Here is a 26,298-nt window from a genome sequence, read left to right on the forward strand (position 1 = left end):
GTTTGGCTTGCAAAAAGCTGTAGAGTTAGGATTCAAAAGTTGATAACTGAAGGAGATTCCAAAGTAATATTAAGCTGGCTGAAACAAGAGGAAAGGAGTCCGTGGTGTTTCAGAAATGAGATAAAAAAGTTTAGGAGGCTGTCAAAGGATTTGTAGTTAAATACTTCTCTGGACTCCAAGGTTGGCTAACAGTCTAGCAGATCAATTAGCAAAACAAGGGGTTAACAGACAACAGTGCTTTTGGACACAGTTGTAATCTTAAAAAGGCAAAGTCACTGGATTTGTTTCTTTGTTTCAGTAGTAGGAGGTAGCCGATGGTGCTCATGTGCTGTACTTTCACTTCTCCTTCATTAATAAAATCTTTTCTTACTGATAAAAAAAATCTCATATAGAGGCAGATAATATACCATGCACCGGATAAGAGGCCAATTGACTCCACGAAAAAAAGGGTATTGTTTGATTTCATTGGCACCATTTGTTGATCCTAATCGGTTTGCAGGGTCTCTATGAAGTAATCCATGGATCAATTGCCTAGCTGCAAGGCTTACCTGCAAAATTTGTCAATTTTAATCAAATAACAAGGATATATGATTCATCTCATTGTTGATTTAGTCTTCTAGTTAAATTAATCCAAATACCTCCTTTTCTGCAGTGAGTCTTATGGCACTAATATGTTCATTTTGTCAAATATGATTTGATTGTTAGTTGCTCATTACTTATTAATACAAAGACAAGATTTTGAATCTACGAGTAAGCTTTTGCAATCAATAACATTTAACAGCATAGCCATTAACAATTTCATGCTCTCAATCTGGCAAGTTAAACTGCATAACCAATGAAGTTTGAAAAATGCTGTAGAAAACAAAAAGGGTGACTCATGGAATTGCATTTAAATAGCAATTTATTTTTAATTTTTACCGGAATGCTACTTGGGAAAGTGAGGTCCTTGTGCAGGATATTGGCAAATGTTTTCTGCCTGTTCTTCCCTCTGAAAGGTGTACGGCCATAAAGCATCTCATACAACAAGATACCTACATTTAAACATAAATGAAGAATTAGGCCCAATAAACACAAACAAGCTGAACTAGAGGTACAAATTAGACCATCCAAATAAAACAAAAATAGATTTAATATAACACACGAGTTCTTAGTAAGTGTCCATGCAAAGTGAATGAAGAGCAACGTTCCAACCCATGGCCAGACCAGACCAATCAACCCATCACCCAACCAGATTTCCAGGTCCATTCCATCCCCAAACACAAACAAGCTGAACTAGGGATACAAATTAGATCATCCAAATAAAACAAAAATAGATTTAATAGAACACACAAGTTCTTAGTAAGTGCCCATGCAAAGTCAATGAAGAGAAATGTTCCAACCCATGGCCAGACCAGTCAACCCATTACCCAACCAAATTTCCAGGTCCATTTCACCCCCAAACTACTTGTCAAAAAACTTTGACTCAGTCAAGAACCCAGTGACCATACGGTTGAACCACTGAACCATTTGACCCAGTCAGCAGGTCATGGGTTCGACATTGATTCTTTATTTCTGTTTTTTGTATTTTTAGCCATTTTTCATCATTAATAACAATAATTATCACTTATGACACTAACTTTTGTTAAATATGATGAATATATAAAATTAGAGGCATGCCCAATTCTTTCTGCAATTTTTCTGAAATTCCATATTTTTCTGTAATTTTATCTATTTTTTACATTTTATTATTTAATTTATGACATCAAGGGTTGTCCCATTTGACCCGTACAGTTGAACCACTCACCCGCCACCCAGACAGAAAAGCAGTTCCATTTCCAGTTTTTAAAACATTAGTGAAGAGTAAAGCCAATAAACACATGAAGCACTATATTGAAACATACAAATAATATTCTACAAAATGCATTTGAAGAGACAGGATTTAGGGTCTGTTTGGTTCGCAGACAGGACCAGAATTGGAATTGGAATTGAAATCCCCCAAAATTGGAATCAGAATCACCTACACCTGATGCCTATTTAGTTCAATCAAGAACAGTAATCAGATTCCAATTGCTGTTTGGTTCATTGGGAGTTGGAATTGGAATCAACTCAAAATTTTCAATTTTGTATTAGTTTATTTATTACTTTATGTTAAGACACAAATAAGGGGAACAGAGGGACAAGTGTACAAGAAAAGGCAACATCAGCCTTTAAGTGATGTAACTCACAGCCAACCACTCGAACAAACTAAATAACAAACTGGACAAGTGGAGAAGCTGATATAACAGAATTGTAACGGAAGTGTTATAAATAAGGGAAGGAAGCCAGAAGAGGAGGTATTGATTTTGGGAATTCAGTCTCTCTCTCTCTCTCTCTCTCTCTCTCTCATTTCAGGAGGCAGGCTTCCTCGAAAAACCCTGAGTTAGGCAATTACCTAACAAGTTGGTATCAGAGCTGAGATGCCGAGCACAAGGTCATCCGCGATGGAGAACAGGGTCGACAACATGGAAGGAGAAATGCAAAGATTATCAGCTGACATTAAAGAAATAAAAGAGAGCTTCACGTCCTTGCTTGGGCGACTGGAACAAACACCACCAGTTCCGAATCGGGAAGGGCAAGAAGAATGCAGTGACACTAGTCAATGAATCGGATCAGGAAACACCAGAACGGCAATCAAGTTTCCCGTCTTCGCAGGGGGGATCCCACGTCTTGGCTTCTGCAAACCAAAAGGTACTTTGATTACCACAATACGCCTGGACCTGATCGTGTTCCACTAGCTTCCGCACAAGGAGAGGCGATTGTTTGGTACCAGTGGTACTGGTGACGGAACCCAAGAGCCACATGGGTGGACTTCACCGATGCCTTAACCATGATATTTGGAGTCTCGGTTTTTGAAAACTATGATGAAAGCCTTGCTAAGCTACGACAGACTGGCTCCGTCCAAGATTATCAGATGGCGTTTGAAAGGTTAGCTGTGCGCGTGCAATGGTGGCCAGAAAACGCAATGATCGGCAGTTTTGTTGGTGGACTCAAGGAAGAACTGCGGCTGGAGGTTAAAGCCATGCAACCCACCACCGTTCTTGACGCAACAGCCTTAGCTTGACTCCATGAAGACAAACTGAATTGGGCAAGAAGGATTAATCGACCCCCTGTGAGTTGCGGTCAGACCAGGTATACCGAATCCAGAACCGGGTATCTTAGGTAAACCGGAGTCCAGACCAGGAGTAAGAATCACAAGCAAGGAAGCCAACTCTGGTTCAGGCCCCGGCTCAGCCAAGAGCTTAACCTGGGATGAGATGCAAGCCCAACGAGAAAAGGGCCTTTGTTATGCATGTGGAGACAAATTTGGACTAGGCCATCGCTGTAAGATCCCGCAAGTATTCTTCCTTCAGCCCGAAATTGAAAACGCCAGTGAATCAGCAGACATTGACGAGCCAGTGGACAATCAAGAATGGGGGCAATGGACAAAAGAATATCCGAAAGTATCCCTGCAAGCCTTGACCGGTCTTGCCTCCTCTCAAACTATGAGTAACCGGACTGGTAAAAGGGTGACATGTATTGGTTCTTATAGACAGTGGCAGCACTCTCAATTTCATTACTCAAACATAGGTCAGACAACTAGGGATTCCGGTCCAACCATGTATAGCATTCCGAGTGCACGTAGCTAATGGAAGCAATCTGATGTGCGATGTGTACATGCACATGATTAAAATTGAAGATACAAGAACACGAGTTCGAAGTAGATCTACATCCCCTAGAAATCAGTGGAGCAGATGTAGCTCTCAGAGTCCAATGGCTAAGGCAACTAGGGCCAGTGATATGTGACTGGGCCCGTCTCACAATGGACTTTCAAGTGGGCAACTCACAGGTGCATATTCAAGGACAGATGTCCAAGGATCCAGGACCCATTAGTCTCGCCACCCTAAGAAAACAGGCAACAGACCCAACCCACATCATTTTAATGCAGATAGACTCCCATGGGAACGACCCATTTCTAGCCCAAGGAAGTAACTCCAGCAGATCCGAAGAAGCCCACATATAACTATAGCAGTTACTTCAGAAGTTTTCAGTGATCTTCCAAGACCCATTACAGTGAAGGATCGATTCCCCATACCGATAATCGATTAACTACTAGATGAACTCGGCCGGGCCACAATATTCTCTAAACAAGACCTGAGATCGGGATATCATCAAATTCAGGTCCATGAGGGTGACATCCACAAGACCGCCTTTCTTACACACAAGGGGCATTATGAGTTTTTGATCATGCTGTTTGGGTTGACCAATGAGCCAGCTATGTTCCAAGCACTTATGAATGACATATTTCGACCCCATTTGCACAGATTTATACTAGTTTTTTTTTATGATATACTTGTATATAGCACTACATGGGACGAACACCTAGTGCATCTACAAATCACCTTGGAACTACTAAGGACTCATAAACTCTTTGCAAAGGAGTCAAAGTGCACATTTGGACAGACTCAAGTACACTATTTAGGGAACGTAGTCGAAAACGACATTGTAGCTGCAGACTCAGAAAAGATCTCAAGCATGATAAATTGGCCCAACCTCAAAATGTTAAGGAGTTACGGGGCTTCTTGGGTCTAACAGGGTACTACCGGCGATTCATCAGAGGGTATGGACTGATTGCTGCCCCCTTGACAAGTTTAAGAAGAATAGGTTCTGTTGGACTAGGGAGGCCCAGCAGGCCTTCGAGACGCTCAAAACAACTGTCTCGTCCCCATCGACACTCGCACTTCCAGATTTCTCAAAGGACTTCATCATTGAATGTGATGCGTCAAGCCAAGGAGTAGGTGTGATTCTCATGCAAAAAGGAAGGCCACTAGCGTTTTTCAGCAAAGCATTGACAGCACAAAAATGGGCCAAGTCAGTATACGAACGAGAACTGATAGCAATTGTTCTCGCAGTTCAGCGTGGCGACCCTACCTTCTAGGAAGGAGGTTCATCACGAACTGACCACCATAGCCTGAAATTTCAGTTGGAGCAGTCAGTATTATCCCTGGAACTGACCACCATAGCCTGAAATTTCAGGGCATACTAACAAGGTGGCAGATGCGTTGTCACACCAACCACAACTATTTCCATTACTTCTCACGGACCCAACATGTTCCATCATGAGTCAGTTAAGGAAAGAAGCTGAAAGACACCCACAACTGAGCAAGCTGTGTTCATAGGTCCAAGAGGACCCTACTAGCCACCCAGGGTACACAGTGGAGAATAACTTGCTGTTGTATAAACGTCGAATGGTGATACCACAGGATTCAGCCCATATTTAGCAGCTTCTTGAAGTGTTCCACCCATAGCCGAATGCATCATTTGCCAGAAAAATAAGGCCGATATCCAATGTCCAGAAGGTCTGCTACAACCACTCCCAATTCCTACACAAGTGTGGGTGGATATATCCATGGACTTCATAACAGGGCTTCCCCTTTCCTATGGTAAGTCCGTCATTCTCGTAGTTGTTGACAGATTCACCAAATACTGCCATTTTTTCCCTCTTTCCCACCACCCCTTTACAGCTTCAATAGTGGATGAGACTTTTACTAAGGAGGTGGCACGACTGCATGGTACCCCTAACTCTATTGTCTCAGACTGCAACCCAATTTTTATGAGTCGTTTCTGGGCAGAACTTTTTCGACTATAGGGAGTGAAACTCTTCAAATCTACCAGCTACCATCCTCAAACAGATGGGCAAACTGAGGTGGTCAACCAGAGTTTGGAAACCTATCTAAGGTGCTATGCAGGGGACAGGCCACGTCAGTGGCTCAAGTGGCTTCATTGGGCGGATTGGTGGTACAATACCACGTATCACAATGCAGCAGGAATGACTCCCTTCCGGGCTCTATATGGATGGGACCCACCTCCCCTACTCCCATATGAGAAAGGGTCTACAGCAGTAGCAGTAGTGGAAGACCAACTCCTCTAGCGGGATAGGGTGTTACAAGATCTCAAATCCCACCTCCATCGAGCCCAACAATGGATGGCAGACTCTTACAACAGAAAGCATAGGCCTGTCCAGCACCAAGTTGGGGAGCAAGTCTTCCTTAAACTACAACCATACAAGCAAGTTTCAGTAGCAGGTCACGGGTGGAACAAACTGAGCCCAAGGTACTTCGGCCCATTTTGGATTGTGGAACGCATTGGGTCTGTGGCATACAGGTTTGACCTTCCAGCAACATCAAAATTGCACCCTTTATTTCATGTATCTCTATTAAAGAAATGGGCAAAAACAGGAGCAATAACAACAACAACCCTCCCATCGTTCTCGGAAGATGGCCAAGTTCAAACTGAGCCTACCCAGATAACAGATTTCAGGTGGATACGCAAAGGGCATCACATCGAACCAGAGGCATTGATGATATGGTCAGGTCTCCCACTTGAAGATGCAACTTGGGAACCTTACTTGAACTTATAGAATAGATTTCCACATCTTGACCTTGAGGGCAAGGTCACTTTCAAGGGAGGAGGGACTGTTAAGACACAAATAAGGGGAACAGAGGGACAAGTGTACAAGTGGAGAGGCTGATATAACAGAATTGTAACGGAAGTGTTATAAATAAGGGAAGGAAGCCAAAAGAAGAGGTATTGATTTTGGGAATTCACTCTCTCTCTCTCTCTCTCTCTCTCTCTCTCTCTCTCTCTTGTTTCATGAGGCAGGCTTCCTCGAAAAGCCCTGAGTTAGGCAGTTACCTAACTATTTTATTAGTACTTTGTTATTATTATTTTATTAGTATTTAATAATTAATATCTTAATATCATTATTCTCTTAATATATCATTGTATTACTATTACTTTAATAATTTTTCTATTATTATATTTGATTAATGATTTAATATTTTTTTCTTATTTTCTTATTAGCTTATCAACATTATATTATTTGTGCTTATTATTTTAAAATAAATTTATTATGATTTAATAATATAATATGTTAGTATTTTATTATTACTTTAATGATAATATATGAATATTTTATTTGTACTTAATTATTATTATGATTATTATGAAATAAATAATATCTTTGCTTTTTATTATTAATTTATTAATATTTTATTATACTATTGTTATTTTGTGAATATTTTACTAATATTTTATTGTTATTTTAATTATTGATATACTCTTGTTTTACTATTATCATCTTATTAATTTAATAATATTTTATTATTTTATTAGTATTAGGATTGGGGGGCTTTTTGTCATGAGTTCTTTACTTCTTGACACTCTAGAATGGGACTCCCATTCCCTAGGGAGGGGGCTTGGAATGGCCATTCCTCCAAGAATGGGAATCGGAAACCCATTACTACCAAACAAACAATAGGAATCGGAATGGACCAGTTAGATTCCAATTCCGGGCACCTATTCCTGGAAACCAAACGGATCCTTATTTTCTTTAATCTTGAGGGCTAATAAGGATGTTAAATCCTGCATCTAGAATTCCATTTGTCTTAACCAATGTTCAGAGAACCAAACTAGTCATAAAACTAGAGAAAGGGAGAGGTTCATGGGTCAGAGGTTCAACCGGTGTCGAACCAAAGGTCAAACTATGATGGCATGGCATATATGTATATATATTGTGGATTATATAAATACTATATATAATATATTTTATAAGTTTTAATATACTTAAATATGGTGGATGGATGGCAAATTCCTTAATTTTTGAAGCATGACCAAGGTAAGTCTCTTTATTCACATTTTCTTTAAAATACGTGTGTAATAAAGTAATATATACAATAAAGAGTCATTAAATAGCATAAGTAAAGTGGTGGACTAGTCAAATTTCAGAGCAAACAAATAGGCCCTTAGTGACCAGGGCGGTTTCACGAAACCAGAACTGGTTCACTGATTTTCTGGTTAAACTGGAAGGTCAGCCGGTTTTCATCAGGGTTTTAGACATTGCGGTTCTTGGGGTGTGACCAAACCGGCCAGGACCACGGGTCACGGTTCAACCGGTCCAGTTTTCTAAACACTGGTCTTAACACAGATGGATTTAAAAATCAACTTGGATTTCTAAAACAATATTTTAGAAAGACACTACCATTTAAAAATAGTTGTCATCAAGTGGTCATTTGGAAAAAGTAGCTATGAAGGATAGAGTAAATTCGATTTCTACAACAGAGATTACTATTATACAATGCTATATGAAAGACTGACGAATAGAAATAGTTATCATATATCATGAACTCAATAAATGCTTACCAAGAGCCCACCAGTCAATGGCACTACTGTGGCCTGAACCTGTGATAATTTCCTGAAATCAAGAAATCAATGTCAATTCTAGAAAGAATAAATCAATGATATAACTAACAAGTTCCATTATTAAACATGAAAGAACTTCCTATAGACATGATATAGAGTTAGCAAGGGAGTAAAAATTTTGGAACATACATTATTGCTCTGATTGATTGAATGACTTGATTCACAAATATTTATGTTCTGAAAATTATTCCTATTTCTACCAAATGTCAAAACATATTCAACCATGCCGAGCTAGTGTCAGTTTGTAAATTTTGATTGAATGACTTGATTCACAATGAGTAATTTATGATTACCAGAATAACACTCACAAAGAAAGTAATATCCTTGTCGAACTAGTGTCAGTTTGTAAATTTATATGGAAAGTTAGAGTTAATATTTCTCTAGGAATTAAAAACAAGCAACAGGTTTTGGAGTTAACCTTACAAGTACAATTAGGGGTGAAAGTAGGACCAGGCTAGGTAGGGTTGAGGTCAACCCTATCCCAATCTGAGGTTCTGAACCCCCAACCTGACCTTTAATCCAACCCAGTCAACCCTAATCCTAACCCAACCTAAAATACCTCAACCCGAAGTTGACTTTGGGTTAGGTCCAAGCCAATCTTCTCCCATCCACTTAAAATCTCTTAGAATCTCTCAAATTCTCTTAATATTTAATTAAGAGACCAAAACTTAACTTCTATGACCATATATTACTCATATTTTTTACTGGTATTTGCTTGTTTGATGTTTTTATTGTTTCCTTAGTACAAAAGTGAAAAAAAAAATCATGAGATCCTCAATAAAAAAAAAAGAAACATAAAATTATGGAATGAAAATCACTGATGATAACTTGTCATTAAAGTCAGGCTTAAGTTGTTATTTGTTGAAGCATTTGAAAGAAAAGAACATAGAAATTTTTTGAGAGAGATCATTCTGAGATGGATGAATGGAAAAACAAAAAAGGATAAGGCCAGAAATGAAGTCATTTGAAAGAACCTAGAAGTAGCTCCAATAGGTAATAAAGTGAGAGAAAATAGACTAAGATGGCTTGGTCACTTGCAAGAAATGATCTGTTGCAAGTTAGGGCTAGGGATAGTCCAAAACAGACATGGGTCAAAATAGTTAGAAATTATTAAAGTGCCCATAATTCATCAATGGATATGGCATTAAACAGAATGGAGTGGCAAAACAGGACTCATGTTGTCGACAACATATAGCTGGGATAAGGCTTGGATGATGATGATCATTCTCATCTAGTTGGATATGGCACTGAACAGAAAGGAACGGCGAAACAGGATTCATGTATCTGACCCCATATGGTTGGAGCAAGCATCATCATCTTATTTAATGTTCTCATGGACTGATCTTTTGGCACTTGAAGATTTTGGTCCTTTAGTACAAGGGATATTTAGCTGAACACTGTTTTGGGTGCAGAGCATTATAAAGCTGCAGCTCAAATTGGTTTTTCTCAACATGCTTATATGGTTTTATTTGACAAAATTTTTTATTACTCAAAAAAGAAACTCATACTGTCACTTTGAAACAGTATCAAAGTGCATGGAGTTGTAATCAAGTAAACCTATCTGTCTAGGAAAATTTTGAACAACCTCATCATCATTATCATCTAAGCCTTATCCCAACTATACGGGGTAAGCTACATGAATCCTGTTTCTCCATTCCATTCTATTTAATGCCATATCCATTGTTAAATTATGAGCACTACAATCATTTCTTACTACTTTCACTCATGGCCTTTTTGGTCTGCCCTTAGCCCTTCTATCCCCTTCAACTTGTAACAGATCACTTCTTCTTACGGGTGCTGTAGATGGTCTTCTATGCATGTGACCAGAACCATCTTAGTCTACTTTCTCACATCTTATCACCTATTGGAGCTACTCCTAGGTTCCTTTGAATGACTTCATTTCTGACTCTATCCTTTCTCGTTTTTTCCACTCATCAGTCTCAGCATGCATTTCTGCCACTCATTTTTGGACATGTTGCTTCTTGACTTCCCAACACATTGCTCCATACATCATAGATGGCCTTACAACTATGTTTATAGAATTTTCCTTTTAACCAAACTAATATTTTCCTATCAAAAAAGACTCTGGATGCACCCTCCATTTTTCCCATTCTGTTCTAATTCTATGGGAAACATCCTCCTCAATCTCTCCCTTGTTATGAATTATTGAACCAAGGTACTTTAACAGGTCAAATTGAGTTATCTCTTGGTCTCCAATCCTAAGCATACCCTGATTTTCACTCCTAACATAGCATATATTCTGTTTTAGTCCTACTTGTTTTAAAACCCCCTGTTTCCAGTCAAAATTAACCACCTAAAAAATTTTAAAATGTCTTTCCCATTATGAGTTGATAAATGGGAGGGAAAGTAGATTTTGTAATTATTGAGGTCAGAGATTATCATACCGGGGCAATGTACTCTTCAGTTCCAACAAATGAATTTGATTGAGTAACAGGTTCTGCAACAAACATGGGAGGTGGTTGACTCCTAGATCTTCGTTTAGTAGGCATTGGGTGCTTTATAACCTGCCATAAGGGAAATAAGAATTGTAAAAACAAAGGACAAAAACAATTCCTATTCTTTTAGGATATAGGATCCATCATTAAATACATTTGCTAAGGATATCAGCTGTTAAAGATCAAATCATCGTGCATTGCAAGTTCAATGACAGCAAAGAGCAAAGAAAGGTAAATCAATGAGTGCAAGAGTCAGCATAGTGTACAAAGGAAAGAAGCTATTCCATACACAAATGATGATGGTTTGAGAAATAAATTGAAGTAGAACTAGTTACTTCAGATGTGATTAAGTTACATGCCTGGAATGATGCAGAGACAACACTCCTACTTTCTAATTATTGTAAATAATACTGTTTGAAATTCAACTATTCCATTTGAGCTCCCCTTTAATACTCTTTTTTAGGAAATTGAACTTTTAATATTCTTCTTCCCTTTTCTCCTTTTTTCTTATTCTTGTTGTTTCTCTAGTTACATCAACTAGATATTGTAGTTGTGACATGTTACAGGGAACTAATCTTATGGTACCTTTCTGGTTCTCCTCTACTCCCCTTTATTTCTTTCTCTCTCATTCATTGCCTTCTTCCAAGGAAACATAACTTTGAATACGTTGATATCCTAACTTAAGATCCACTGTCTATAACAAAAGAAACTAGATATTGAACCAGAAGATTCCTCATCACATAGACAATATGGTATGTGATGTCATCCATCCAGTTGCAGAAAGTGTGTCTTTATGGGCTTCAAAGCCTGCACAAAGTAGGACACTGTTCCCCTGTTTAGCTGGATCTTGAGAAATCCAGTGGAACCAGTGAGACTGATCAACTCCAAAAGCTAAATAGGAATTCTATTCATCCAGAAATTTGGCATTTATCATCTGTATCTATGGTTCCCACTTAAGTACGTTTTTCTTTTTCTTCCCTTTAGGTTAGTTAACTACTGTCAGGCAGGCTTGCTAAGTGGTTCTCTTCCTCTGTAATCAGAAACAGAAAAGAAAAGGCTATACTAGGAGAAATTAAAAAAGAGACTTGGAGTAGTATTTAGGGATTGCACCGAAAAAGTGTTGGGTATCTTCTCAGGACCTCTGGGGCTAGGAGATTCACTAAAGTCTGAGTTAATGGCATTAGTACAAGGGTTAAGAAGAGCTAAACAATCAAGATTTCAGCCTTTGGAAGTAGAGGGAGATTCAAAACTGATAATTTCTTGGGCCAGAAGCAAGCAGCTTGCACCATGGGTATACGGGCATTAATTTAGGGAATAGAGAACATTACACAGGAGCTGAACATAACCTTCAAGTGGGTCAGAAGGACAGCAAATGGGATGGCTGACACTCTTGCAAAGCAAGGGGTATTTCTGTCTTTATACTTATGTTGAGGTTGCTGATCTGTAATATTATATTAGAACTAGTGTACCTCACTTAAGTAAGGGCACATATGTCTTTTCCATTATGTTAGTAATATAAAACATATCTGGCCGAATGGGAGAGGTAATTTTCTCCCATTCAAACCAGACTTTTCTTCTCTCCTTTTCTCCTCCTTTCTCTCTCTTTCTTTCTTCTTTCTTCTTCTCTCTTCTTGGCTGTTATCAGATTAACAGAACTCAAGGGCAGGCCGAGTCATAATATGGTATTAGAGCTCAACTAAGCAACTCGGATCTGCCCAGATTTCTGTTTTCTGTTTTCTGCGCACCCAGTCTAGGGTTTTCTCTTGATTTCTCTGCCATCGATCGGAGATAAGGGAAAGGGCTGAAAATGAGTGGTCTCCCTCTTCCCTTGGAGGTCTCTATGCCTCCAGTTGTGCTGTTCATGGTCGGTTTCTGTGGTTTCTAAGAAGCCCTCCCCTAATCGATGAAGAGAAGAGGGCTGATTCATGTGGTGCAGTGGGTGTCTTGTGTGGTCTGATTTTTTGTGTGGTTTGATTTTCGGGTGATGAGGTAAGAGATTTCTATGCATATTTTTGTTATGAATCAAATAAGAAGTATGTTTCAGATCGTATGGTGGGATTTCAGATTGTAGTGTGCTAGGGTTTATGCTGTTTTTAGTGTGACTCGAAGGGGGGAGTGGTCCTCATATAGTGTGGTGAGATTTCAAGTAGTCGTGGGGTAGGGTTTGTGGTGTAAAGAGTGCAATCTTCAGCAATAACAAGTGCTTAAACCAGTGTGATCAGTGTGTGGTGTGGTCTAGTGTGTAGTGTGCTGAATTCAGTAATAACAGAATGGAGCAATGGGAGATAGCAGTGATAGCAAATCTAATGTGATGATACCTATTGACTACCTGAATGTTCAAATGACCTCCATTAAACTGAATGGAGAGAATTATGTGTTAGAATGTTAGAGTGATGTTCGGCTGATAAGAGTTCTTATTAGCCCATACTTATGTTTATCTTATCTTGTAACTGGGCCTTTGTTAATGGGCCTAATCCTGTTTAATGATTTAAGTCATCTGGGTGTCCCATCACTAATCAAGGGGCATCCCAGTAATTTCTTATACTTTGTACTACATTCATATATAAATAATAGCATGGTTGACTGACTAGTACAGTTCGACATTCACTGCATTTCAGAATTTCTCTTCTCTCCTTTGCTACTTCAAGTACAGCTCCTAAGATTACATGGTATCAGAGCAAGTTCGAACCTAGGGTTTCAGCAGGCGCACTCTCATCTCTTGCTGTCTTTTCATCTTCTCTCTTCTTTTTCTGGGTTGCTGCAATAAAGACCTAGGGGTGTAAGAGAGTAAAGCAAGTTTGAACCTAGGGTTTCTCTTGGTTGTAGGACTCAAGGGAAGTAAGACCCAGAAGTAGATGTCCTACTAGGTTGTTTCCAGTAAGTAGTAGCTATTTGGCTACTAAGAGAGGTCTGTATAGGACAGACCTAGTTGAGGACTGATTTCAGCAGTCCTAGCACTAGCCGAAAGGGGGAGAGCCTCTTCTACAGTTGCAGCTTCGGTACTCCAGCAAGACTCCTACAGAACAGTGGTAAATAACCCTATTTTCAGGTCGGTTACCAGCCCTACTTTAGCCCTGCACAGCACAGTGGTAAAGACTTACACTGCACAGTTGCAGCCTCGAATTTTTACTTGCTACTATACCCGAACTGGTTCAGTCTAAGTGAAGTTTATCTAGTGTGCTACCAGCACTGTGAACACTGTGACCACTTCGGCCAGCCCTAAACAGAACCACCTACAGCACTGTGAACAGCTCTAGGACTGAAGTCAGGATGTCCTCACTATCCGGTGAAGTTTCCTCTAGAGATAACAGACTTGTCACAAGGTCCTCAAACCTGGAAAACCCTAATCTGCACAGCTTACAGATTACAAGTGTGCTGCTGGATGAGTATAACTTCAGAGAGTGGTCAATCTCAGCAAGGCTGTTCATTACCTCTCGTGAACTCACAGGTTATTTGGATGGAGACAAGAAAGAACCAGAAGTTGGCAGTCCTGAATACACTGTGTGGCGCAAGGAAAATGCCACAATCATGTCTTGGTTGCTGGCCTCCATGACTCCTCGGGTGGCCAGAACTGTTCAACATTGTTTACAAGGAGACAGGATGACAAACTTACAACACTCATTGTTTATGTGGATGATATGGTGATTACTGGAAATGATGTGAAAGAGACGAAGAGGCTGAAGGAGTTCTTAGCTTCAGAATTTGAGATCAAAGACCTGGGAAATCTGAGATATTTTCTTGGGATTGAAGTTGCTAGATCAAGAGAAGGAATCTACATATGTCAACGAAAATATGTGTTAGATCTCCTAGAGGAAACAGGCATGATGGGGTGTAGGCCAGTAGACACTCCAATAGAACCGAACCATGGATTACAAGAATTAATGAGTGAGGAATACTGTAATAAAGAAAGGTACCAAAAATTGGTAGGAAAATTGATATCTTATCCCTTACTCGGCCAGACATTGCTTATGCAGTGCATGTTGTCAGTCAATTCATGCACTCACCAAAGACCCCTCATATGAGAGCAGTGGAAAGAATTCTCAGATACTTGAAGACTTGCCCAAGGAAAGGAATTCTATTCAGGAAAAAACATCAGACTTGAAACTAAAGCCTACACTGATGCTGATTGGGCTGGGTCTGTTGGAGACAGAAAATCAACCTCAGGTTACTGTACATTCTTGGGAGGAAACCTAGTCACATGGCGCAGTAAGAAGTAGAATACCGAGCTATGGCACACGTTGTTGCTGAACTCTTATGGCTCAAAACTCTTCTTAATGAGCTTGGTATTAAAACTGAGGGTCCTCTCAGGCTGTATTGTGATAATAAAGCTGCTATCAACATTTCCAACAATCCCGTGCAGCATGACAGAACAAAACATATTGAAATTGATCGACACTTTGTCAGAGAGAATTATTTTAGGAGAACTCTGTGTGCCTTATACTCCATCAGAGATGCAGATTGCAAATGTATTAACTAAAGGGCTGTCAACAACAAAGTTCAGGGACTTACTTGGCAAGCTAAACATGATTGATATCCATGCTTAGCTTGAGGGGGAGTGTTAGAATATAGAGTGATGTTTGGCTGATAAGAGTTCTTATTAGCCCATACTTATGTTTATCTTATCTTGTAACTGGGCCTGTGCTAATGGGCCTAATCCTGTTTAATGATTTAAGTCATCTGGGTGTCCCATCACTAATCAGGGGCATCCCAATAATTTCTTGTACTTTGTACTACATTCATATATAAATAATAGCATGGTCGACTGACTAGTACAGTTCGGCATTCACTGCATTTCAGAGTTTTTCTGAAGGCAAAGAAGAAGGTGAAACACATAAGGGAGGAAAAACCCTCCACTGATTCTCATGAGTATGATGACTGGGAACAAGAGGATGCATAGATTATCACGTGGTTATGGAAAAGTATGGAACCCAAGATTAGTGTAAATTTCATGTTTCTTGACACTGCCAAAGATGTGTGGGACCATGCTAAGAAGTTATATTCTGGTCAAGACAATACAACTAGAGTATATCAGTTGTATCAGGAATACTTTAATCTGCAACAGGGCAATCAGAGTCTTGAGGAGTACTATGCTAGTATGAGAAACATTCGTAATGAGTTGAATGTTTATCACCCCCTCACTTCTGATGTCAAAATTCAGCAACAACAGAGAGAACAGCTTGATGTGACTCGATTTTTAGTGGGGCTGAAATCTGAGTAGTGAGTATGAATCGGTGCGGGCTTAGATACTAGGAGGGTCAGCTCTCCCTTCCTTAGAAGAGGTGTTTACTCGACTTCGGAGGATTTCCATTGGATCTACTGAGAACTCTAATGTTTCTAATAGATCAGCCTTTGTAGTATCAAGGGGCCGTGGTGTTAGAGGTGGAGCTCGGGGAGCTCGGTCTGGCCATAGTGGTAGCAGTGGTCCGATATATGGCTGGAGTAGTGGAGGTGGACCTACATATTATCGTGGTGGTGGTCGTACTGGAGGTAGAGATTCAGGGGGAGCCCGTGGTAGAGGATGTGGTTTGAGCCCGAGGAGGTGTACTCATTGTGGTATGGATGGACATGCCATTAATTATTGCTATGACTTGCATGGTCCACCCTCAACTTGGGCCAATCATGCCATGACTAGTGACACCAGTTTCAGACAGGAGAGTTGTTCAGCTGATCAGATGCCTCCTACATCCAACAGAACATGACTACTCTTGCACACTCAAGTATGGCTTGTTTGGCATCCACACCCAATCCCGGGATTATTGACTATAGAGCCTCCAATCACATGACTGGAACTCCAGGTGTGTTTTTTTCCCTCTCATTGCTCAACATCACAATCTATTACCCTTGCTAATGGTTCCACATCCTCCATTTGTGGTGTTGGCAATGTTAATATGACCCCCTTATCTTTATCCTCAGTTTTGTATATCCTTAAATTTCCGTTTAACCTTATGTCTGTTAGTAAGTTGACCAAGCCACTCAATTGCTTTATTACTTTTTACCCTTCTTCGTGTGTTTTTCAAGATCTCAAGACAGGGATGAAGATTGGTGGTGGGCATGAAGTTGGTGATTGTATTATCTTGACGGTGGTGGAAGAACATCAACAACTCTCCAGTCATCTCTCTCTCCTCTCTAGTGGCACTATCAATTTGGTCATCCTTCGCTGAAAGTTTTGAAGTCTTTGGTTCCTTCGTTGAGTCAACTTTCTATTTTAGATTGTGAGTCGTGTCAGTTGGGGAAACATCATCGTGTTCCCTTTAGTCCTAGGGTTGATAACCGTGTGTCGAGTCCTTTTTCTTTGGTTCATTCAGATGTTTGGGGTCCTTATAAAGTGATGTCATACAATGGATATAGATATTTTGTCATTTTTGTTGATGATTATTCAAGGATGATGTGGCTCTATTTAATGAAAGAAATGAGTGAATTGTTTACCATCTTCCAAAAATTTTATGATGAGATTCGCAACCAATTTGGTGTTCACATTAAATTTTTTCATTCCGATAATGGCCGTGAATATTTTTCATCATTTCAAGAATACTTGGACCAACATGGCATTATACATCAGACCTCATGTACCTACACCCCACAACAAAATGGGGTGGCTGAGAGAAAGAATCTTCATCTTTTGGAAACAGCCCGATCCCCCATGCATCACATGAATGTTCCCAAACCCTTTTGGAGTGATGCGGTGCTTACTTCTTGCTTATTGATTAATCGGATGCCCACGTCTATCCTTGATGGTCATTCCCCATTCACTACCTTGTTTCCCACTTTGTCTCCGTTTCCTCTTTCTCTTCGGGTTTTTGGGTGTGCCTGCTTCGTCCATAATCTGGGCCCCAGGAAGGACAAGTTAGATGCACGATCCATTAAGTGCATCTTCTTTGGCTATTCCCGAACCCAGAAAGGGTATAAGTGTTATCATCCTAGTTCTCGGCATTCCTTTGTGTGTGCTGATATTACCTTCTTTAAGTCTACTCTGTTTTTCTTGGGGTCCGATGATGTTTCTTCCTCCTCATCACCTCCTCCTCTTCCACTTCCAATTGCGGATTCTGTTCCTCTTGTTCCAGCTGTGACCAAGTCCTTGCCACCAGTGCCACCACCTATTGAACAGCCACCTATCCGTCAAGTGTATAGACATCGCCCACATGTACCGGCTGCTCCTCCTCCAATGCCACCACCTGTTGAACCGCCACCTTTCCGCTTCCCATCGCCAGTTTATCTATTTGTTATTCTCAATTGTTGTCCCTAAGGATGTCTAGGAAGCCCATGCCTCTCCAGGAAGGTGTCGTGCAATGGAAGAAGAACTCTCAGCTCTAACTCATAATCATACTTAGGACGTCACCACTCTTCCTCCTGGGAAGCAGGCTATCGGTTGTAAGTGGGTTTATACTGTTACACAGAGACCTTCTCCCTAGTTGGTTGCAAAAGGGTACTCCCAAACCTATGGTATTGACTATAATCATACTTAGGACGTCACCACTCTTCCTCCTGGGAAGCAGGCTATCGGTTGTAAGTGGGTTTATACTGTTACACAGAGACCTTCTCCCTAGTTGGTTGCAAAAGGGTACTCCCAAACCTATGGTATTGACTACACAGAGACCTTCTCCCCAATTGCTAAGATAGGTTCGGTTCGTGTTGTGATCTCTCTTGCTACTATGTATGATTGGCCCCTCTATCAGCTTGATATCAAGAATGCTTTCTTGCATGGTAATTTGTTCGAGGAGGTCTATATGGAGCAACCACTGGGGTTTGTTGCTCAGGGGGAGGATGGTAAGGTATGCAAACTAAAGAAGGCTATTTATGGACTTAAACAGTCTCCTCGAGCATGGTTTGATAGGTTCAGTGAGGTGGTAAAGAAGTTTGGTATGAAACAGTGCCAAGTTGATCATTCAGTCTTCAGTCATGACTCTCAGGCAAGACAAATCCTATTGGTGGTGTATGTAGATGATATTGTTATTACCGGGAATGATAAAATGGGAATTGATAGGTTGAAGACTTTTCTATAGGAACATTTTCAAACAAAGGACCTTGGTAATTGAAATATTTCTTGGGGATAGAAGTAGCAAGGTCTAAGCATGGTATTAATTTGTGTCAGAGGAAATATGTGCTTGATTTGCTGGAGGAAACATGTTTGTTAGGTGCTAAACCAGCTGAAACACCTATGGAAACAAATACTAAGCTAAGCAATGATATGGGTGAAGTGTTTGAAGACCCTGGCAGATACCGGCGACTTGTAGGTAAACTGAACTACCTAACCATTACTCGGCCAAATATTTCATTTACGGTTAGTGTGGTAAGTCAGTTCATGTAGAAACCTCTGGTTCCTCATTGGAATGTGGTTCTAAGAATTGTGAGGTATTTAAAAGGGGCTCCTGATTGTGGTTTGATATACAAAAGTGGTGGAAAACTTGAAATAGGATATACTGATGTTGACTGGGCCGGTTCTATGTCTGATAGGAGATCTACCATAGGTTATTGCACTTTTCTTGGGGGTAATCTGGTGACATGGAAAAGTTAGAAATAGACAGTCGTGGCAAGAAGCAGTGCAAAGGCAGAATATAGAGCTATGGCACATACTACTTGTGAATTAGTGTGGCTAAGGAACCTTCTACAGGAGATAGGATACAATGTTAACACTCCAATGAAGCTCTACTGTGACAATCAGGCTGCAGTTCATATTTCTTCTAATCCGGTGTTTCACGAAAGAACCAAGCACATAGAGGTTGACTGTCACTTTGTGAGATAGAAGGTGCTGAATGGAGTGATAGACACTGCATATGTTAACACAGGGAACCAGTGGGTAGACTTATTTACTAAAGGGTTGAGTCGGGGAAGAGTGGATTACATATGTAACAAGCTGGGATTATATGATATATACTCACCAACTTGAGGGGAGTGTTAGTGTCGAGTATGTAGGGGTATTTCTATCTTTATACTTATGTTTAGGTTGTTGATCTGTAATATTATATTAGAACTAGCGTCCCTCACTTAAGTAAAGGCACATGTGTCTTTTCCATTATGTTAGTAATATAAAACATATTTGGCCGAATGAGAGAGGTAATTTTCTCTCTTTCGAACCAGACTTTTCTTCTCTCCTTTTCTCCTCCTTTCTCTCTCTCTTTCTTTCTTCTTTCTTCTTCTCTCTTCTTGGCTGTTATCAGACTAACAGAACTCAAGGGCAGGCCGAATCATAATATATATAAAATAAAGCATAGAACATCTATGAAACAAATAACGATTAACATACTTGAGGCTTGGAAGATGTCAAAAATGACAGATCAAAATCAGTTAATACAACGTGCCCATCCTTTTGGAGCAGCACATTTTCAGGCTTCAAGTCCCGATAGATTATTCCTGTAGCATAAATACAAAATTAAATAAATAAAATCAAGATCAATAAAGTAATTAAAATAAAATGCAACTTGATTAATTCATATAGGATTAAAGTCATGTAATAATTTAGAGTCCTTTCAATATTACACCCCTTGCCCTAGATTTTCTAACTGGAGAATAGCTAAAGACACTGTATAAGACAATAAGTTGGAAATAATTTGATACTAGACAAAGAAGCATTCTGGGTTTGATATTGTGTAAATAAAAACAAAAAACACAAAATAATATGTTGCTGACGTTATAGTAAATAAGATACAGCCATTTTATATATAAAAGATCTAGAACCTTAAAGAAGAATGGACATGATACACTGCTTTTCTAGAGCACTTCATAGATGTATTATCTTGTTGCCTTCGCTTTAGTAGGAGCAACTGAATACAGGTAATGAGTATACCAATAAAACAACAATGTAACTGGTCTTTGAGATGAAAATATACCTAAACAATGAAGATATTCCAATCCAACCACAACTTCTGCAGCATAAAACCTGGGCAAAGTAACAGAAGCCAAGACTGAAGTTAGATTAAGGATGTAGGAAATAATATTTAAGAGCATATCTAGTTCTAGTCCTAAAAATATGCTTTGATTCCACTTCAGAACAATTAAGGGGGTGTTCGAAAACATGGTTGATTTTGATTTTGAAAACAAAAACAACTTCCACATCAGCATATTCCCTAGTGAACAAAGTAATGTATTCATTAAATATGATACATGGTTTAAAATGTCCCTAAATTGCCTAATATTTCCATGACATATTTCCATTTCCATGGGTAGTGACACAAAATTTTACTAGAATCAATATATTCCCCAGTGAACACCACCAGCACCATGCAGAATATAAGAGATAGTATTATAACATAAGTTGGTAACAATATTGTAGATATGTAAAATAGCAATGTTATTACCCGCCTAACTTACATGATTACCACTTTGAGCCAGCTCAATCTTGATTTCAAACATGAAGTTAAATATTAGTTTTTGTTTGCGTAATAGATTATTTGGTTGATCTATTAGAACCATTTACATTTTCTATGAGTTTCAATTTTTCTTTAACTCATTCTTTCATGTTGTTTTGAATCTTAAGTTTGACAGGACAACTTTAGAATGCATTCTTTTGTCTATTACCTTAGTTTCTTAGCTTTGTTTAATGATTTGGAACAAGAAAATAATTTAAAAATGTGTGCCTATGCTTCTTTTCTCATTTCATAAAATATCATTCTATATTTTTGCAGATTTTACAATGTTTCTACCATGTCTATAATTTTCACAATATTTCCACGTGATATTTCTGACATTTCCGACATGTTTCCTATATTTGGACGACCAGTATTTCCACTGACATCAACATTTTAAACTTTGAATTTGATCAATTCCTCAATTCATCTTCATATGACTAGGTCAAAAATAACCATTGTATAAGAAAACAAAAGTTGGCATAGTATACGATAGGAAAGCTCCAGAAGGTTAGGTAAAATTAAGGGGCCAAAATGCATGAAAGGTTTTACAACTGGAATTAACAAGTTTTCTAGTGATACATAAAGCCATCTAAAACTTTTTTCCATTAGGTGCAATCATGGTTAATTTCAAAAATATTTGGTGAAATTTTACTGAAATCTCACCATTTTTCTAGGGGGCAATACAAACATCCATTTAATCATTTTTCTGCTCATATATCACAAATATATCAGAGATATTTCGAGTATTCATGACAAATTAAACATTTAAATTTTCAAATTTCAGAATATTGCTGGTATTTCAGTAAAATTATCTGACTTTTTTGAAAGAAAAAAATATTAGTATTTTAAATGTGATTCACTGGTCCATATAATTCAAAAAGAAAGGGCAAACAAATGGAAAAAGGGGATTCTCAATCTAATCAACACATGTAACAAAAAGAAACATGAATAAAAAATTGCAACTTAGACAAGAGAATGGCATACTTGCAAAAGAGAAAATAACCCTTGACATACATCCACAAGGATGATGACTTACTGACTCTTGGAGAACTGACAATGTCTCAGAAGGTAATTGCATTCAGATGGATTTCAGCAAGTATTGACAAGGTCTCAGAAGATAAAAATAAAGAAGATTGCTCAGCAGAATAGTCAAACTTCCAAGCAGAATTTGCAAGCCTAATTTCTCTTTATCTAACTGTCAGATTGAAATGAAATTTGAATCTTTAGAGTTCATTGAGAGTGGAAGGAACCCTCAAAGTCTCAGGATGACCAGATAAGGGGAAGGCCTTCATCGAGTAGACTTACAATTGCTGGAATCTGTGGACCATTAGCAGTGGTCAACAGTCGTTAAAGCTCGACCACATGGACCCTACATATTGAGTCACCAAGAGTTTATTTTTGTCCAAGTCTCATTAATTTTAGTTTAGGCATGTATAATTTATAATTAATTATGTTTTAATTAGTAAAATTACTGGTACTTGTAAATTTCACAATCAATTAGGGAATGTGGAACAAAATCTTTCCAAAAATCTTTGATCAATAGAAACTTGTGCTCATTAGGACTTCTTTATATTCCACCCCTGCCCAACTACTTTTAAAGACATCCTATAGCCTTTTATATTTATTATTCCCTTGTTTTTGAATTTATCTACAAATCCAAAATGTATTTTATTTTTCTTTTATTATCATTTTCCAAATTTATTTTATTTAATTAATCATTTATCCATTTGGGTTATAAAAGGGTAAGTTTCGTTCATAAGGGAAAAAGAATATAATTATATAAAGTAACAAGTTTTATCTTGTTTATAACTGATAAAGTATTGAAGTGACATAAATAGGATTTTTTCTATATTTAGGACTTAGTGGGGCATAACTTTAGAAGTAAGGAGAATTGGTGCAAAGAGTTTCCTGCACTATCCTTAGTTGGCATAAAAGGGCCATTACCAAAGGTTGGTCCCAGCTATCTAGAACCTTGGGAGGGGTGAACTGGATACAGACCTAGCCTTTAGCACACAAAGTGGCTTCTTTAGACTCGAACCCACATTCTCATGAGATTTTACCATTACACCAGGCAATGGCCCTTTTGTCTATTGAAAGTTTCCGTTTCTCAAAAATGGTCCTTTTGTCTATCACTTCAATGTAAGGACACTTGGGAATATTAAGTTAATAGATTTTAGTCTCAATCTTTATGTGTATGGAGCAGGGGCAATTTAAAGAGTTTATTTGGAAATTTTCTAGGGTTTTAGGGAACCATATATATGCTAATAGCTGGAATTCAATGCTGCTATATTTTTGTTATTATTCTGTTTTCTTGTTTCTACCAATAGTGCTTTAAATTTCTTTTCTTCTCCATAGCCGATTGCTATAGTTTTTTATTATTGCTCTAATGCACTTACCTATCTTCTTTCCATCAATTGTTGGTCTTGGAACTAAAAAGGGCCATTACCCAATGCCCCTAGATATTTGGAGTCTCCATAGCCTAACCTTTGGCATTTTTTTTCACAAAGTGGCTGCTCTCAAAATCAAACTTGTATTCTCACATTTGTCATCCTGAGATTTTACCATTACACCAGACAATAGCCAGCAGCCTTGGAACTCCACGTGGTACCAAGTCTACAACAATTGAGGAAGAGGATCAAAATAGAAGAATTGTTTTTTATTATTCATTTTCTTATATGAATATTTTGTATAACTCTTGATTCAGAAGACATGTATGAATTAAATGCTTGGGTAATTGGTATACCAATTTAGGTCTCTTCATTTTCTGTTAGAGTTGTTTCCTAGGCATTTAAACCTGTTTTCCCAATTGAAGCGTGAGATGTGCATGTAAAAAGGCTCACTTTGACGAGAGAGAACTAGAAAGCCTATTTGTAGTAGGCTGTGTGATGGGTTTAAAGTTTCAGCTTGTCCACAGCAAAGGATGTACTTGGGCTAGAGACTAGATATGAAGTATGTCAGTTGGGCCAGGAACAACCATGGCTTGTTAATGCATCAAACCACATTTTTAACCATGAGCATCTATAATAGGATAGCAACCAAAAGAACAAAATGAATCCATGGAAAATAGCAGACTACCTTGCAGATTCCTCCTTAAATATCTTCATTGGTTGTCTGTCAAGTAAGGCAAACAATTCCCCACCAGGGCAAAAATCCGTTATCAAGCAAACATGAGTATCAGTCTGAGGAACAAAAGAATATTTTAGCATATTTCATTAAGAAGAGGTTTGAAAGAAACAAAAAGAAAAAGGAAACTTCCCTTGTACAGTGGTGCCTATTAACTTGTGATATCCAAATTCATTGTTTAGCCCAAAGAATCCATGTGGACAATAAAGACATGGATGTGTACATGGGACATTAGATGACAACTGTCTTCTCCCAGGTCATCTTAATAATGTTGTTATTTTGAAATCTTAATTTATTATCATAGTTGTCAAGGTGACGCCTAGGTGACAAGGCACCCTTGGAGGCTCGCCTTGCCTAATCACCAAGTAATTTTGTACATTGTGTTATAAAATACTTTTATATTCTTAATTTTTTGAGATTATAATTATAAATAAGCATTATTAAACTAAAATATTCATTTCATGTGTTTATATTACTAATTTCCTTTTATTAATTTTTTATTTGTTAGGGTTTAATCAACACAAACATTGATAATGCTGTATTTTCTTCTTCTTCTTTTCCTATAACAAAATAGGGGATCAGCCCCCATATTTTTTTAATTTTCTTTCTTTCTTCTTTTTCTTATGAATATGTTGATTTTCTATACTTTAACATGAAGGTTATACTTTTCTTCTGAAAATTATGGATAATTATTAAGGAAATATGGTTATGGAACCTAGGGAACTACCCTAGGATATATGCTTTCTACTTGAAAAAAAATCTATCACCTAGGTGACACCTGGGAGACTAGGCGACAAAGTGCTCCCTTGTTGCCTTGGCGCCTTGAACACTATGTTTATTATCATTATTATTTCTTGGTTCTTGATTTTTGATAGACAAGGCATCTATTTAGTTATTTGTGTGCACCCAATACAAATTATTAGTTGATGTTTTTAGAAATAATGCAATTTGGACTTGGAACCTACACCTACAATGCCTCAAGAGATGTCCACTTCACTCTCTGTACTATTTTCTACTTTTCTAGTATATAATTATATTTTAAACAGTGGTTCCCAGCCAACACCAGAGCTTCTCAAATAAGTCTTAGGGGCATGTTTATGACCACAACAAGATCACAAAATTCTGCATCTTTAGCCTATACATATAAATACTCTTCCTTCAAAATTGTATGATATTTTACACCTTTTCTTTTAATTTTTCTTTTTCTTTTTCAAAAAAAAATGTGAATTTGGGTATAATGCATGCTTACTATGTGAGTTTTCTAATAAAAAAGGTAGAATCTCAAATGATCAGATTGGACCGGGCAATATGCAAATTCCAATGCAATTTCATACTATAACCAGATTCAACTAAAGATGCATCTGTTCTTAGAAACTGAACAACTTAAACCATAATTGCAAAGTGGCTGTTCTCGAACTTGAACCTGCTTCTCACACTTGTCAATTGGAGGTTTTACCATTGCACGAAGGAATAGCCCCCATGTATGCTTTTAATTATAACATTAATTAAAATATCCTAACAGAAGCAAGTAAAGTGCTTTTATTTATGCTCTTAAACTAAGGAGTCTTTAGTTGAAAAAACACAATACCTAATAAAATGTGCTAATAAATATTCATTTTTGCATATGCTTCCATGGATCAGAATAGCTAACTAAATCTGCATTTGAACCAACGTTGAGCTCCTTCTTAGGCGTCCTCTACTCCATTGGAAAATATCACATTCAACTCTCTACCATCTATGATAATTCATTTTGGGTAATTTGTCTCCACCATTCATATCACGACTTTACATTATTAGTTCAGAATTAAGATTGCTTCTAAAATTTGTTATACCTTTTCTCTTCAATATATTTACCCTAGACCTAGTAAAGAAAGTATCAGTAGTTAGGAAAAAGCAATACAAGATTCCTGTAGTCTAGAAATTCAATGATACATAGTATATTAAAAAATGAAATGATTATTGAACAACATGAATTATCTAGTCCTTGAAAGGAATATTGTGCATTCTCTAGTTTTGCAACTCTCTTATGTAGTTTCATACCAAACCACATAATGGAATGGAAAGAAACATGTAGATGGCTTGACCTATATCATTATGATCCACTTTTAGAATCTCAAAAT

General features: G+C 38.2%; 1 protein-coding gene across 4 annotated transcripts in view; it reads right to left on the bottom strand.

Annotated features, from left to right (window-relative positions):
• Positions 1–26,298, bottom strand: part of PHOT2 (phototropin 2) — an 89,269-nt gene that overhangs the window by 1,281 nt on the left and 61,690 nt on the right. For all 4 annotated transcript variants that reach the window (XM_088951659.1, XM_088951657.1, XM_088951660.1 and 1 more), the window contains 7 exons: positions 24,131–24,234; positions 20,537–20,586; positions 19,954–20,060; positions 10,662–10,781; positions 8,197–8,248; positions 919–1,031; positions 408–548 (listed from right to left, as the gene is read on the bottom strand). In XM_088951659.1, the coding sequence (XP_088807785.1) occupies positions 408–548; positions 919–1,031; positions 8,197–8,248; positions 10,662–10,781; positions 19,954–20,060; positions 20,537–20,586; positions 24,131–24,234 (687 nt within the window). The remainder of the gene's footprint in view (positions 1–407; positions 549–918; positions 1,032–8,196; positions 8,249–10,661; positions 10,782–19,953; positions 20,061–20,536; positions 20,587–24,130; positions 24,235–26,298) is intronic.

This window comes from Nelumbo lutea, chromosome 6 (genome assembly GCF_056320005.1).
Source record: "Nelumbo lutea isolate HS-2025 chromosome 6, American lotus-T2T, whole genome shotgun sequence".
In the NCBI taxonomy this organism is placed as follows: domain Eukaryota; kingdom Viridiplantae; phylum Streptophyta; class Magnoliopsida; order Proteales; family Nelumbonaceae; genus Nelumbo; species Nelumbo lutea.